Consider the following 16,886-nt stretch of genomic DNA (forward strand, 5'->3'; position numbering starts at 1 on the left):
AAAGGGAAGCATAACGGCAGATGTGAACTAGATGCTCTAATCCGAACATCGATAAAGTTACATTGTCGCCTACAAGAAAGGTGTTACACGATCCCATCTTGTCGCGACACCCACTCACACTAGGATCGAAAGTATCTCGAAATAGCGCACGCCGAAATAGCTGCGCGTACAGTTCTCGCTGAAGCTAGACACACCATCGGAAGCCAGTAACTTCGAGTCGTCGATAGGGGGACTTGCACCGTTGGAGTGTGTTCTCCAATTAGTGATTATAATTTAATTTCACATTATCTTTGTACGTAATTTTGCCAAAAATTTCGCGAGAAAGTAATAGAGAAGTTTCGACAGAGTGAAATATAAAAATAAGTATTAATAGTTATAAATTCTAATAATTACCAAAATGATTTTGCTAATTAATATTAGAAGACATAATTCATTAATAATTTCTAATCAATTCTTATTAAATATAATTCTGTATGCTTAATATAAATAAATAGATATTATATATAAATTTGAAATTAATATCTCTTAATTCTCTCTCTCTCTCTCTCTCTCTCTCTCTTGATAAAAATAAATATGTTAATATATTATTGTTAAAATCATCCAAGTGCTCTACTATAAAATTATGTCCAACGTAAATTCGCGCGTATAATTCTTAGTTGTTATCCCGCATTAATAAAGAAAGATATATAAAAAAAAGAATCATGTCGGGAAATGTGCCCGAACCAGAAATTGGTGGATTTTTTCGCTCGAATTTGTTAGCGGTGAGAAAGGCGATTCGCCAGCAGGATTTCAAGAAGTTTGCTGCTCTCGAATCGAACGCTAAAAGAGTGGCTTTCGTTTTGAGCTATCCCGAAGCTCATCAATTACCCCTGGAGGTAGAGAAACCTATGGTCAAGGATCGCGATGGTGCTATTCAATTCAAGGACGTCGGGAACAAATTTTTTGGTCGCGGCGAATTCGCGAAGGCCTTGGAAACGTATTCGAGCGCAGCCGTTCTAGCGCCGTCAACAGGTAGTATAACAATTGTCATAATGCTTATTTATAGCGTATAAATTACAATTACATATATACGTAATTTTATATGCAGTTAATATCTGTAATTAATTACAGATATTAATAGAATAAGAAAGTAAAATAATATTCCGGATAATAATACGCTAATCAAATAAATTGCTCGTGTATAATTCATTGCTCCGTATATAATTCGATAATTCATCTGAAATTCTCTATATTTATCCCTCGCGTTATTCGCGATTTAACAATTATCGTTCGCGATCATCGAGAACGTGAGATGCCCGAATGTTTAGAGCTAAGCGTCATTTTGGCGAATCGTTCGGCCACGTTGTACCACTTGGAGCGTCACGACTACGCGTTGGAAGACATCGAAGAAGCTTCGCAACTCGGTTACCCGAAGAATCTTCTTTATAAGCTCGAAGAGCGACGGGCCAGGTGTTTACTGGGCCTGAAGAGATACGATGAGGCGGTCGAGGCGTTCAGGCGGGCTCTCCGGGCCCTGGATGATGCCAGGATACCCTTGGAGCGCAAGCAAAAGTTCGAGGCGGACATCAGGGTGATGCTCGCGGTGATGGACAAGGGTAAACAGCTTAACGAGGCCGCTACCACGAATCCTTCGCGTGTTCACGGCAAACAAAAATCCAACGCGCGTTTGGAAGACAGATTTATCCCGGAGAAGAAGAGGAATCCCCTGTATCCCGCTTGCAGCAAAGCGGTGGAGATCAGGGACGATGGGGGTGATGTAGGTAGACACGCCGTGGCGACCAGGGAAATAGTGCCAGGCGAGATCGTGATCGTCGAACGAGCGCATTGCGCGTTTCTGCTGGAGGAGAACAGGTAGATCGGAATATCGAGCTCGATTATATCTTTAGAGATCTTCTTGTCACGTTATTTATTAATGCTGTTATTTTTAATTGCACTGTCACTAGTGATTTGGCTTTTTGGGGTATAATTCAAGATTTGAATCCTGCAGTATCGAGGATTTGTAAAAGAAAGAATTTTAATAAATATTTACTCCATAAGAAAAAATAAATTATTAAATTCATTAATTAAATTAGTGGTTCTTATGATAAATATATGCTTACATTTAATAAAATTCGAATAAATATTTATTAAAATTTAGTAATTTTGTCTTCAGTGTAGTTGTGAATGTATTTCAAATATAAAATTCGTAATCCTTTATTTATTTTTTTATTGCGCTATTTCTAATTCTTTTTTTTTTTCCTTTTTATCGGAAATCGCAATCGCGAAATTATGTTGCGATTAAAATGCGCGCGACATTCGATGTTCAAGGCTCACGCATTGCAATCTGTGCTTCGTGAGGATATTCGTGCCGACGCCAGCAGCTTGTCGCACTTGCAACTGCGTCATGTACTGCAGCCGCCGCTGCAGAGATGCGGATGCCGAAGTGCACTCGCGGGAGTGCAAGTTACTGCCGGCCTTGTGGCACTCAAAAGCTTCGGTCACGTGCTTTCTGGCCCTAAGGGCGATTACGCAAAAACCTTTCGAGGAAACTATGAAGCTGAAGGAACGACTCACGAATCCCGGAAGTGCGTCGAAGATCTCCACCGAGAATCCATATCGAGGAGACGATTATGCAAATACCTTTTATAATTTAGGTAACTAACCGAGTTCAATAAAATAATAAAAATATTTCCTAGTTAACTGTGTATCTGCATAATAATAAAAAAATAAATAAATAAAATTCTGGATTATTAGCTTGTAAATCTAAAATAAATTTTTTACACAATTGTTTATTCGTGCACATTTACTTTTACAGTTCTTCGCACAAGAATGTTGCTAAATTTTCACTTCCTTTAATTATTAAATTATAAAGAATTATTTTAGATCTCTTGTAAGATGATTCTCCCATTATCTAGATCAATTGCTCAAAAGTTTATTTTATAAAAATTTATTTTAGAACTAATAAACAATCCAGAATTTTATCTTTTATAAATTTACATTTTACGTATTTCAACAGTTACTCATGAAGACAAAAGAATGCCCGAAGATATTTTTCACCGGGCCTATATGGCGGCCTGGCTGTTAAGATTGCTAAGAGCAGGCGAGTACTTCCCAGAAAATGTAAAAACCGTCGACTCAGTGGATAGTAAATTGTCAGACGAAGAGTTGTTTATCGCGGAGCTGTTGTTACACAATTTGCAGTTATTGCAATTCAATTCACACGAAGTAAGGACGACGCATGCAATATTATAATTTGCTCGCTCGTATCTGATTATTGCTTTAGAAACGTATATGTTATTGTATTTGTTCTCACAATTAATGTCGCTTGTTTTTCTAGATTTCAGAACTGGTAAGGCCGAAAGGAGCAAAAACACTCGCTAAAGCAAAGAGTATGTTCATAGGCGGTGGTGTTTATCCTACAGTAGCGATGTTGAATCATTCATGCAATCCTGGCGTAGTTCGGTAAATAATAAATGCTCCATTCCTTTGTTAAACTATGTATATTATCGCGCTGAGTTTTTTTCTGATCAAATAATTCCCTTTGATTTAAATGAACATTAGTATCAAATAATAAAATAAACTTTAAAAATATTTTTTTAATCAAGGAAATAATGTAAAAAAAATTATTTATTTAAAAATAGCATATTAATTAAAGCTTGGGCCACTTGACATTACAAATGCAAATAAAGTATTTGATTGAAGTATTGGAACAAAAAATTTTATTAATTGATCAATTAGATTGTTTCAAAACGTTTTATAATGTCAAGCGGATAAATTAAATTAAACATTTAAATCGCCCAGGTATTTCATTGGCACCACCATGATAGTTCGCGCTATTCGTACGATCAGCGTAGGTGAAGAGATCTCTGAAAACTACGGTCCCATCTTCACAACCACGCCCGAGATTGAACGAAAAAGAAAATTAAGGGTGCAATATTGGTTCGATTGCAATTGCGAGGCGTGCTCGGGGCATTGGCCACTTCTCGACGAATTGGATCCAACAATACTTAGGTATATGTCAACTTTCTTTGATATTAATATTATTCCAGCATACGTAATAGCAATTACTTGGTTACCTTTTTCGATTGCGCGTAATAAGTGGTAATCATCGAGTTATAATAAAAATGTTGATTTCCAATCATTGTTTTTTTTTTCGCATTACTATTAAATGTGACTAATTAGTAATATTGTTAATTATCGCTTGTATAAATGAATAAATAACCGTTAATATATCCAAATATAAAAAATTCCTTTTAAGAAAAGGGAGAGAAATAAGATATCTTTCTTAAATATAAAATTATATTAAAAATTATCCAATTATATTTTATTCAAAGCGTATCATTAAACTCACATCGTCTTTCCAGATTTAAATGTGAGACTGGACCGTCCTGCGGTAACGTGTTGCTGGTCAGAAGCGATACGAAGGAGTTCATGATCGGATGTGCGAAGTGCGGCAAGAGCACTAACATCTTGAAGGGTTTGAAGGTTCTACAGGACACGGACGCGCTTTTTAGGGTCGCATCGACGAATCTCGAGGAAGGTCGAAATGAACAAGCGCTGAAAGCATATCTGGAGATCTTAAAACTACTGGACGAGAACCTGGCTTTGCCTATTAGAGATTATCATTTTTGTCAGCAAGGAGTGAGATTGTGCACCCTTGCTTTAGGTAATACAGCTTATATCTAATCTCAGATATCAAATATTCATACTAGAAATCTTTCTATTACAAAATAACATTTCTTCTGCATTTAAATATAACTTGATTAATATTAAAGTTAATTTCTTATCTCTTATCAGAATGCTTACAGACATCAAATATAAAAAATATAAAAATATAATTTTTAAAAGTTTTCTTAAAATTTTTCAAAGTTTTCTTAAAATAAAAAAAAGTTTTTTGGGGAAAAATAACACAAAATATTATTTTTCAATGTAAAGACAATCGTGCAAATTTCTCATCATAATCGTAACGTACGTACAAAGAAAAGACAATTTATTCAAATTTTGTACACTGATTATTCACAAATTTATTGTATATTTCTAATACAAGTCATTCTAATACAAGTATATAAAACAATGTATTGAAAGAAAAAAATCTTTTCTCATTCTTTTATCAAATAGCAGATAATTAATAAACTCACCTCAACGATAATTAATGATAATAATAATAATTAGATCCCAGAAGTTTGCGTGTGAAATTCCGGGTTGTGCATCACTACGTGCAATTGTCGACATGTGCGCATATGTACGTTCAGTCGTTCGTCACACATAGAACTAGCACGCAGCAGTATCCAGCGACGCCGGGTTTTGCGCAAACTTTCGGGCCTTTATTATTATTATTATTATTATTATTATTTTTATTATTATAATTAATCATGAAATCTCTCTAAATGTAATGATAATAATGGATATAGAATAATAACTTGCTTTGTAGTTTTATGTTATAGCGGAGTCCTTAATATAATATAGTATTATTCGAATTGTGTAATATGCTATGTCGTGCACTACAATTTTTAAGTATGTGTACATATATAATATATGAAACTTAGAGCGCATTCATCCTTAGGACACACACACACAGCGGAAAATTAGAAATTATAAAAATCGATCAAAAGTTATACTGGTAGCTGTTTTATTATCGGTATATTGTATAAGTGATTCGATTTTTGCTTTTCCGCATCTAATTTGAATGCGCCCTTAGAAAGATAACTTACGAACTTACAAATTGCGAACTAAATCTGCATTAAATTCGTCGAAATGTCTTTTATTCTGCTTTCTGTTGTATTTTTATCATGGTCGTTTATAATTTAAAGCGTGAACGTGTGGTATGTATGTGTGATTAATAATTGATTCTTATACAAAATTGTCTGTCGTTTTATCTTTTTCTTTGTCTTCCATCCGGCACATAAAGTCGTTCGGTTTTCTCTTTCTCTCTCTTTCTATCTATCACTTTCTCTTTCTTGAACTTTTAGCATCTAACTGCAATTAGATAAAGAATACAAAGCTTAGACAAAAGAGTGTATCGTGCGGAAAAAAGTTTTTTATCGCTCTTATCGCAAGAGAGGCAATGTTGCCTCTTTCACGATGAATTTTTACGGCGCGTGAACGGAATTCTCGCTATATTGTATGTATAATGGTATGGGATTTTATCTACCTAATTACACCAATTTTTCATCAAATCTTAGTCGCTCTAGATTGTTGTACTCTTTTTTTTATTGTTTTTATCGCACATTACTATCTTACAAAATTCCACATATAAAACATGCAGGTCATTACGGTTATAGATAAATTCAAAATAATTTCGATTATCCAGTTCTTCGGTTCCGTTTTTCTTTAGTTCCATTTTTTTTTCATTTATTAATAAAAATTTTGAATCGCAATTCTAGAAGTCGTAGAGTAACTTTGAGTCACAGAGAAATTCTTTAAATCTAGGTAACGTTTGAGAATTGATATTTAAAGTTACATTTGCTTTTTAAACTATTTTAAGAAAAATTCTTGTGTATTGAAGTATATATCTAATGCAACACACTATTTTTAAAAATGGAGCTTCGAAGTATTCACCCTATAAAAAAAATTTTTTATTATTTTTTACTATTTTTTTTCTTTTCTTTTACTATTTCTCTTTTTAAGAATAAGTGAACTTAGGACCAAAATGACACTCAAAGATGAGACAGCTTATGTCTCTTTGTAAGGGTTAATATATTAATACCGTCTGTCACGGGAGTCCGAACGCGAGCGACGGTCTCGGCTACGGCTCCGGGTCAGTGATCTCCTGCGAGGACTGCGAGATCTGGACCTAAAAAATTAAAGGTAGTTAGACATCATTTTCATTTTAAGACAGCAAACGAAATTATTAGAACACGTCTCTCCGCTCCGTTACGAACCTTGCAAATGACTTATTGGAAATAAATAATATATTATTTTTTAGTATTTCTGAAAACAGTAATGTTTCAACATATTGATATCATTTACTTTAAATTATCAATTAGTTAATATTACTTTGGCAATAATATTATAATAATCAAGCAATTATTTAAAGTGCAAATAAATTGCTAAAGTAATAATATTTATTCCTTAATTGTTACTTTCGAATGATTTCATTGCAATTATAATTATTACTCTCCTTAAAAAAAAAAAATCATTTACTAATGTCTTATTTATTTTTTAATTATATAGTCAGAAAAAATGACAACTGCTAATTTAATGTTATTATCTTAGCCATTTGCTAATTAATATTATTTGTGTAATGTATAAAATTACAATATCAAATTTTGTCTGAGATGGAGCGGAGCGACGTGATAGAACACAGGTACGAAAAATCATCGCAAGGCAACTGTAAAAGAATTAGGATTATCTAGTTTCTTTTTTACCTAAAGGGTGATGTATCAAAACTATGTAGTTAGACACGATTAATGATGAATTAATACAAAATGACGTCTCATCAATCGAATGTGGAATTAATCAAAGAAAGTACAGGATTAACTTTAGTAGTAAAATCATCAAATTTGATCAATAAATGTGTTATTCCTCGATATATGTATATCGATTTCATTGATATTATGCGTGTCGGCCGGGAGTTCTCTGATTCAATTGACATTCATTTTATTCGTTTATAAAAAAAATTAAATTAAAAACAATTTAAATTTCTTAATCAATTCCTGCAAAAAAAAATCCTTGTTTACATGACGCATTAATTCTTTACGGAATCAGATAGAATTCCTTGCCGAAACAATCACAAATTCAAAACAAGAATTATAATAAAGTAAAAAAGATACATATAACAAAATGAAACTAGAGATAAAAAATCTTTGAAAATCGGTGATACCAATTTTGAACATGTAGTAGTGGTGGTGGTGGTGGTGGTAGTTGGGTGGTGGTGGGATGGTGTGTAGTAGGTGGTGATTCATTTCACTTATTTTGCGTGATTTCGCTCGAGGAGTCGAAGGTCGAGAAGATCTCTCGGCGGCAACTCTCGCGCGTTCAGTTCTTGTTGTGGCTAAACACGTCCCTAAGTGATGGTCGACGAGTAGTGGCAGTGGCAGTAGAAGTAGCAGTAGTGGTAATACTAGTAGCAGTGGCAGAATAGAAACGTCGGTTTCGAAACGGAAGACAGTCGATCGTAGTCAAATGGAGAGACGCGCCGATGAACAGAATTACTGTACAGACGATTTAATTCTTTTTTTTTTTATATATATAGTTTGCATCGCGATTGCTTTGTTCACGAACTGGTGGTGGCGGCGGCCGGTTGTGGGTGACATTTTTCTGACGGTGACGGTGGCAAATTTTATTTTTCGTGATAAAGTCGATGTGTGCCGCCGTCCCCCGGGCTAAAGCTGAAACGAAGAGCCGAAGAAAGTAGATCACAACACCCGGTGATCGGTCGATTGGTCGGTTGGTGGTGGTGGTGGTGGTGGTTGTTGTGGTTGGAAGAGTAGTAGTAATAATAGTAGTGGTGATCGAAGGGGAGAATCCCGCAGTGGAGCGATAGACGATTTTTTTTTATATTTCGATTCAAGACGATTTTTTGCAGTGCAACGACGGGGGAGAGGGACAGCAATGAAAAAAAGCAACGTTTTGGCTCTTTTTTTCTTTCTTTCCGAAGGTGGCAGTCTCGGGCACTGGCGGTACTCCGGCAGCAGCGACGGCGCACGGAAACTGTTGTTTTCGGTTGTTGCGCCGTTGTGTGCTGTATGCACGTCGCAACACCACAACGCACAACATCGACGGGCGACGTGACGTGACGTGACGTGACGTGACGTGACAGACGTACGGACGGCTTCCTATATATTCGGTGACTTGGTGGTGACTGATGGTGACTTGGTTGGGAAGTTAGTGGGCAGGCAGGCATATTTTTTTTTGTTCAGTTTTGTTCGATTGACGATTGCGAGACTGTCGATTCGCATATTTTTTTTGGTTCGCGTACGCATACGCTTTTTTTTCACGGCGGCTGTAGAAGTAGTAGTAGTAGCAGTAGTAGTAGTAGTAGTAGAAGTAGTAGTAGTGGCGGGGAGACGAGCAGAGCTAGGAGCTGACGCTGGTAGAATCTGCAAACGTCAGTTTTAGCAATATAATCAACGTTATCATACTCCTGGCCACTATCGCGTATTTATTACGTCTCAACTTCTTTTTGTTTCTTTTCGCGAACTTTCGTCACTTCGAGAGGAGGAAAAAAAAAAGAAAGAATTCGCGAATCGAGAACGAGATGTACAATTGCACGCGCGCTCGCTTCTCGCCGTTTTCACCGATCGATATTCTTTCATTCTCGTTTATCCTAGACTGCCCACTCGAGTACGTACGAGAGGAAAAAAAAAAGAAAAAAAAAGAAGGGAGGACCTCTCTGTGCTCCGTGCTGATCGATTCGGATATCTATATATGTGATGGATGTATATATCGCTTCCGTACGCACCACGTTCTCGTCGCGACGCATCAAGCATGTATATATCGATTTCCTCGAAATAAATGCTGTTATAAGGTCACATCGATCACATTTCCGTACGATAGAATTATTGCGTGCTTCATCCATGCCACGGTGCGTGTGCGATGAGAAGTGATGAAAGCAGTGTTCGTTCGACTTAACTTTCTTCGACAACAAAAGTTTCAAGGAGCAGTAAAAATATATTTAAAATACACGCCATTTAAAAGAACAAGAATCATTTGTTAATATTAATGCAAAATCTTTGATCCCATGTTGACAAGACTCGAGAATTTATTCTAATTAATTCGACTTATTAATCTGTCACGTATACTTCTTTCCGCTACAAGAAATCATTATTCGTTTGTTATTATCACAAGAAATAAATCTGTCTTTGCAGTTTCAACAATCCATCAAAAGTTATCAAAAGCAGACCTAAGTATTTAATTTTTAATATTACTTTTTAATTTGATATCACTTTCTAATAATACTAATATACATAATATTTTCTAACAATACTACTAGTATTTAATTTTACTTTTATATCGAGAAAATCCTCCATTTTAAAGTAAAGAGTAAAACTGATAATGGCACGATATAGAAGTTCATATGCAAAATTTAGAAGTGCAGTTTCATTGCTTCCAACGCTACACGCATGTAAAATACGCGGCCCTGCCTTTACTTCGTTATCAAATTGTTTCCAATTCCTCCTCATTTTCGTCTACCATCGCACAGTTCGTTCAAGCCTATTCTCCCACTTTCAATTGGATTGCCGATCGAGTACTAGTTTTTCTTTTTCTTTTTACCGCCGCTTGAGCACCCACGATTCGCCGAAATCGTGATTGATTGCTATAGATGTCCTTTAATTTTCCAAATACAAGTTTCGACCGCTTACGGAGAGAACGGTGACGAAACAAATAACAAAATTTATTTCTATATGAAAATTTTATTAAGTTAAATGCGAAATTTTCTTTTGCTAATTAATTTCCATCATCGTTCTCCATCCGTAAAAATGCCTCTGGTAAATACTATAAATACTGTATTGTGATACATAATACATGCAATTTATGTACATATGCGCGTACTACACGCATAGCAAGCAAGTGTATACATGTATACCTACTAATTGCCTTCTCGATTTCCCAGGACGGTAGATTCTGAAAACTTTTGCGAAGCGAGAAATAGGAAAAATAGTTGAACAGCGGTGTTAAAAGTCAATCAATTACCTGGAGTAGCGATTAATCGATGATCTCCGTGGACTTTTCGACCAGGATCTACAAAAGATTAAGAATAACTAATATATGTTTGTCAAATGTTTAGCTGATGATTGTCACGCTTCGAGAGATTTTCGTTTATCTTAGCACCTGAAAATTTCGGTCGACGGCAAGATAGAATAGAGAAAAAAAAAAGCGAAACGGATTTAACAGTAAAAAAGGAAACCGGGAATTAAGAGGAGTGGGAGAATCTTACCTCGGGTAACGACCAAGGGATTTCCTACGGGGGCTGCGCGACCTGGACCTACAAATTTGTAAAAAAAAAAAAAAAAAAAAAAAAAACAGATATATCGTAATCCGATGGTTTTCTAAAGCGTACAAACGAGTGTCGCAATAGAAAAAAAAATAGCGAGAGAAAAAGATAGACATGAGCAATAATATCTAAGATAGTCGAGTGCTAAGATAAAGACTACGAGGAATTTTTTTAAAAAAGTAATTTAGCAGATAAGAAATGTATGCTTTATATATTTAATAGAATAATTTATTTTATTCTATTTTTATTTCACCATTAAAAAATTAAAATAGTTACAAAAGTAGATTCAAATTATTCAATTAAATTACTAAAAAAAATTATACATTATCATTTTTTCTTTTATACATTTAAACTAGATCCATAATATAATCTCAAGAATACTTTGAAATTTGAATTCCTTGATATATTACATAAATGGAATAAATTGAATTCATTTTAAATTATTTTAATTAAAATTTAATTCGTTAAACAATAAACATTTAAATTCTTTAAAAATTGCATTAAGATATTTAATATATGATACTAAATACAATTAAAAGTAATTAGTACTAACTGCGTTTGATACATTTTATTTTTTAATGAAGAAATATAATAGTTACAATTCTGACATATTCCTCACGATCTTTTGTCTTAGTGCATAGATACTTGGATCTGGTGGTGTGATATTTCTCTGTTCGCGCAAGCATGCAGTGTGGATTTAGCCGCGCTCTGGCTAATCCTCGGAATTAACCTTCCACCATATTCCATGCAAACTTAACATCTAAAATAGTGTAAGCTCTATGAGAGGCATTGTGCGACTTAACTTAAATTTGGACAATCGGCAATCTGAAAAACTGCGAACTCACAATCGTGAACGAGGAGGAGGAGGAGGATTAGCCAGACACACGACACCGATTAAAGAAAAAAAACACGATATATGTAAAAAAATATATAAATATGCAGATATGTATATATATAACTAAATATGTAGATATATCGATATTCCTAACAGATATAAGGGAAAATATTGAATCTCGCGATGGTGATGTGCACGAAAAGGTAATCGCTGAGATGAAAAAGACTCGTGCATTGCTTATTTCGAGAAGAACGAACTCTTTGCTCTGAGGGCAAGAGAGAAGTTCTTTTGCACCAATACCTACGTTGGCGGGAAACGCTAAGCCGTCTCACAGCTTTAACGCTTGTTTTCGCTGTAAAGTTCGCGGTTTTACTACAAAATGCTACAAAACCTCTTACCTGGAATATCGAGGACCAGGCCTACGGCCGCCACCTCCACGGCGGCTTCTTCCAGATGACATCTCAACTCTTACTCTAGTACCACAGCACCGACTGAAATTTGGAAAATACATTTGATACTCTTAGTTTTGAAATAGTCATCTTGACGTCATCAAACTCTCTCTCTCTCTCTCCCTTTCTCTCTTTGAACAGATTCAAGATTGAATAGTATTTAGTTAAAAGTTAAATAATAAAACAATTGAAATGAGACCACGCTTTGTATAAATAATTCAAATCAAGAAAGGCTCATAGATAACAAGATCTTAATACAACCAACAAGATTAAACTTACGTTCCATCCAGTCCTCTCACTGCATCTTCAGCATCTCGTGGGTCTTCGAACTCCACAAATGCGAAGCCAGGTGGGTTTCTGGCTACCCACACATTTCTCAAAGGACCATACTTACTAAATGCACTTTCAATCTCGTGTTTACTAGCACTGCTGCCCAAGTTACCAACATAAACCTTGCAGGACAGATCCCACTCACGATAGCGAGACATGTTTTGACCTGCAAAGAAGTACATTGTAAACAATGATGCAATTCAAAGATTCACTGTTCGATTGTAACACAATACAAATGGAAGGAAACAGAGATCCAAGCTATATATTCTCAGCATAAATTTTCAATAAAAATGATATAAAAAGACAGAAGCTTGATATGCTTATAGATTAAATCAAGTGTTATTACTGATCTATCTCCAAGGATGTTTATCTATTTCTCTCTCATTATAACAAGATAATTTTAACCTCCAACTAAACACATGAGTTTACGACGTCCCACGCAAAAGGCTGGATTCACTCTGGCGCTCATAAGCGTCATTTGTCCTTGTTTAATATTTGATAAAGAAGGGTGAAATAATGTTTGAAGCGTTGTAAGCGCCAAAACGAACGCAACCGAAGTAACAAAATGCTCCTAATTATAAAACCGGCAAACTTGCCTGTCTGGTTTCTCCCCCTAAAAGAAGGCAGTAAAAGGGACTCTCAGGAGCAGTTATAAGAGATCAAGATAGTGCCGAATGCGGAGTAGAACGTGGCAGACTCGCAAGCGAATATAAGCAGCAATTTTTGTACTAGTTACTTATGAAAAATGTTTGGCTACGACGTCTCTTTAAAAATTTTGTAAAAAATCTTGTATAAAGGCAGAAAAGGAAAGAAAAAACCGTCGCCATTCTAATTGAGAGCTGCGCAGTTTCAAAACTCAATCGATTTCGATTATTTCTGAGGTTAGGAATGATCGCGCTCCTTTCCTTTCATCCTCAACGATTTCTCGTAATTACGCGTACTTCCTCTTTTCCAAAACGAACCATTCAACTTCTCTTACTTCTTCGAACTTGTTCATCGAGCCCCTTCTCGGTTCTGACTTTCCCTCCATTGTGTTCATTTTGCTCATTAATTGACATGGCGAGGTTCGCAGGCGCGTTTCTACGTTTATTTACGCGAACTCGAACCTCCAGGAATCGCCGTCATCGTCACGCGGACGCTACACGTGAGGATTCGTCAGTCGGACGTGATCTATAACACTTACCTGCGAGAGATTTGTCGTACGAGAAGCAAGCCCCGCTTAAAAATCGCTGACGATCAAACAGCGGTAGAACTTAAAATGGCCGTCAATACGACTTTTCAGCATCATCACACCGGGCGCTGTTGCCGGACACGCGGACGTCAGGAACAGCAGCGGAAGTGGTGGCTGCTAGACGGGTCGCTTTTTTCGCGCATGCGCGATGGATGCGGATCCAGCGGTGTATTTAGGCAAAGCAGTTTATCCCCGAATTCGATTCCTTATATTATTCTGCGAAAAAACATCTATGTGAATTTATTTATTTATTTTTTTTATATGATCGTTGAATGGTTATAAATAATTTTTTGTTCGATAAATCTAAACTTCGAATAAAAATTTCGAAAAATTATATAAGTTTAATTACATCAAAAGAAACATTTTTTGGTCTCCTGGGCTTTTTTTACTTTTTTTTTTACTTTACCCTTGGATTGGAAGTTATTGAATTATTAGTTATTTTTATAATTATAAATAGTTTGTAAATATTTCTATACTTTTGTATGTACATATCCTCTATATAGATATACGTCTGAAAATTTTTAGAAACACAGGGTGCTCAGAGTACCACTTTTGCGAAGATTTTCATACTTTACTTACACGTTTTCAATGCGCATGCGTAAGAAAAGAAACTCGCGACACTGGATTGCGTTTCAAAATTCATTGTCTACTAAAAAAATCTGTATAGTAAAACATAAAGTATAGATTTTTCGACTGCAGTGTATAATGTATAGTAGAACACAACCCAGATGAGCAATCGTTCACCTAACTCGATTGACACACAACACACTTGCCGCGCAACGTAAGTTGACTAGGACAGTGCTTACAACTAGAAGTCGGACGAACGCATGCGTTTATGCACCGGCAAGGTACTGACCGCATAATTTCACGATTTAAAATTAAATGCAATATTTGATCCTTTCTATGAGCATCCCGGGATTTCTTGCGAGTAAAATTAATATTCTTATACTCGCAATAACCGTGATAAATATTTAAAAATTTGTGGGGAAAATTATTTCCCGAAATTTTCACTGTCATTAAATTTACTTATTGTCTATTAATAATCAAATTTCTTATTCCATGAAGGGAATGTTAAAATCGTAATTTTACTATTGAATAGCGACTTACACACATACGGATAAATTTTTTATATAAACTTTTCGTATTAAATTAGGTGTCTAATTCTAAGAATTCGACGTTGTTTTTTCATGTAATCTATATATTTGGAAATTTGTAAATACAAAGAATGTAGGGCTTTTATGTTAAGCAAATATTGTCATAACTTGGCCCCCATGTTGAAAAAATGGTAAAAAAGATTTAAATTAAAAAATTTGTTTTGTTCTATAATCTCATAATTATTCTCTTATGAAAGGAAGAATAGAAAGAAAAAAATACTTTTCACTTTGTATTTTAATGAGATACAAAGCTAACCTTGAAGGAATCATGTGATCATGGATAATTCATGCCGATTTCTATTCTATGAAAGTCTTGAAATTTCAGAGGTAATTAAAATATACATTTTTTTTCCAAAATAAGATACGTTTATTCTAGAAATTTTAAAGTATGTTCATATAAATTTTGAGATTTTTTGAATCTTTAAATAAGTGAAAAAGTAATCGGATGCAAATTACTCATGATTACCATATCAAGAAAGTACTTTTTTCACACTTATTGCATTTTAAGGGTTAAAATATAATTACTAATTAAAACATATTCTAAAAAATTTCTTTGCTTTTTTCAAATACATAGCGAATACTTTCCAAGGCATTAAAATTCACACGAGATATTTTATGTAAAAGTGACTCCTTGCGATAAAAAAATCTTACTGAGACTGAGAAGAGGGAACCACAAATCTCTTGTAATCCACCTTTTCCAATTGTACTAAAGGTCTCAACTGTTCCGCGAATATCCTCATGTCTTCTGCTACGGCGTCCTGCCCACTGGGAGCCACCACACTGAGCTCCACCAAGTAACTCTGTGAAATCATATCTGGTATGTTCTCTGGCACCTTGGTTTGATTCACCTTGAAAATTTTCGACACTGTAATCTTCATTCGACCCTTGCGAAACATGTAGCCACGTGTAATGTATTCAAAGTCCAGCTTGCAGCCCAACTCGGTAAGGAATTCCACCACAGTATTACTGGTAGCGACGTCGATGCTGCTGCGAACGATCGTGGGTCGAGATTTGTCGCCTAGTTCTTGTTGACCGATATATCGTAGCTGCCATGGTAGGTCGGCATAGCCTGAATCCAGGGTACGTCGTACTCGCAGCAGCAACGGCTGTTCATTTGGAGCGTTCCTGAAAAATGCCAAACATATTCTTGCAACTCAATGCGCAAATCGATTTTGATTATATTTTATTTTGTTTATATTGTTTTCATGTGACTATCCATGTCTATCAAACATCCATCAAACACAACGTACTTGCGAAGACTGAAAGACATCTCGTGATCATTGAAACCCTCTGGTCCATGGTCTACATTGTCGCACAAACCACGGAGTCTGTGCAGCAGGACTTCCACAGAAGTGTCTAGTACTGATCCCTGCAGCAAGTACTCCTGATTGGGGATAATGTTGGAGCTTACAGCAGCATTCAAATTATCCATAGCAGATTGGGTGCTGATGGGAGCGGTCATGTTGGCTTATATCAATTTCGACGAAGAGTAACAGACTTGCAAGGTAAGACTGTTTGTAAGGTAAGGCAAATTAAAGAATCCTCCTGTTAAAAAGTGAAAACTATTGATACTGGATAGTTCTCATAAACTTCTCTTACATATGATTTTTGGTACACGTACCTCTGCTTTTATATGTTATTTATACACATTAGAATTTTTAAACGTTCTTTTCTTTCGGGAATCAAAAAAGCATCATACATTTTATCAGCATAACCACCAAATGTACTATCAATTTATGGATTTATGACTGTGTCACTTAAAATATAATAACTTTTTTTTATTTCAATAAACTTAAATCACATATAATTTTATTTATACTTGTTATAATTATATTCTTATAATACTGAAAAAAGAACTAAAATAAAGATCAAATTATCCAATGTTTTCAATTCACAATGTTGTGATTTGAAGATTAAGTTAGGTTAGGTTGAGATTGAGAGGAAAGTAGGAAGGGGGAGGGGGGGGGGAATT

General features: G+C 35.4%; 3 protein-coding genes across 15 annotated transcripts; 1 reads left to right on the forward strand and 2 right to left on the reverse strand.

Annotated features, from left to right (window-relative positions):
* Window positions 1–497: 497 nt before the first annotated feature.
* Window positions 498–5,430, forward strand: LOC105198995 (SET and MYND domain-containing protein 4). The gene is made up of 7 exons (XM_011165887.3): window positions 498–1,011; window positions 1,308–1,851; window positions 2,308–2,633; window positions 2,996–3,204; window positions 3,317–3,441; window positions 3,781–3,990; window positions 4,344–5,430. The coding sequence occupies exons 1-7, from the start codon at window positions 702–704 to the stop codon at window positions 4,663–4,665; spliced, it is 2,046 nt and encodes a 681-aa protein (XP_011164189.1). The 5' UTR covers window positions 498–701; the 3' UTR covers window positions 4,666–5,430.
* LOC105199014 (RNA-binding protein 1) lies at window positions 4,979–13,946 on the reverse strand. Of its 13 annotated transcripts, XR_003269278.2 has the most exons (8): window positions 13,509–13,683; window positions 12,479–12,695; window positions 12,149–12,241; window positions 10,859–10,906; window positions 10,615–10,662; window positions 7,802–9,020; window positions 6,686–6,772; window positions 4,984–5,955 (listed from the first exon to the last, which is right to left on the reverse strand). XR_003269278.2 is itself a non-coding variant. In XM_011165935.3 (7 exons), the coding sequence occupies exons 1-7, from the start codon at window positions 13,585–13,587 to the stop codon at window positions 5,952–5,954; spliced, it is 576 nt and encodes a 191-aa protein (XP_011164237.1). In that variant the 5' UTR covers window positions 13,588–13,681; the 3' UTR covers window positions 4,979–5,951. The 13 variants fall into 13 exon arrangements, 9 of the variants coding, with proteins under 9 accessions (XP_011164237.1, XP_025995346.1, XP_011164222.1 ...); XM_011165935.3 differs by lacking the exon at window positions 7,802–9,020 and having other exon boundaries at window positions 4,979–5,955; window positions 13,509–13,681; XM_026139561.2 differs by lacking the exons at window positions 7,802–9,020; window positions 13,509–13,683 and adding an exon at window positions 13,713–13,946 and having other exon boundaries at window positions 4,984–6,538.
* Window positions 13,711–16,863, reverse strand: LOC105199008 (mediator of RNA polymerase II transcription subunit 18). Its single transcript, XM_026139572.2, has 4 exons — window positions 16,536–16,863; window positions 16,165–16,459; window positions 15,566–16,039; window positions 13,711–13,976 (listed from the first exon to the last, which is right to left on the reverse strand). The coding sequence occupies exons 2-4, from the start codon at window positions 16,374–16,376 to the stop codon at window positions 13,967–13,969; spliced, it is 696 nt and encodes a 231-aa protein (XP_025995357.2). The 5' UTR covers window positions 16,377–16,459; window positions 16,536–16,863; the 3' UTR covers window positions 13,711–13,966.
* Window positions 16,864–16,886: the final 23 nt, after the last annotated feature.

This window comes from Solenopsis invicta, chromosome 14 (assembly GCF_016802725.1).
Source record: "Solenopsis invicta isolate M01_SB chromosome 14, UNIL_Sinv_3.0, whole genome shotgun sequence".
In the NCBI taxonomy this organism is placed as follows: Eukaryota; Metazoa; Arthropoda; class Insecta; order Hymenoptera; family Formicidae; genus Solenopsis; species Solenopsis invicta.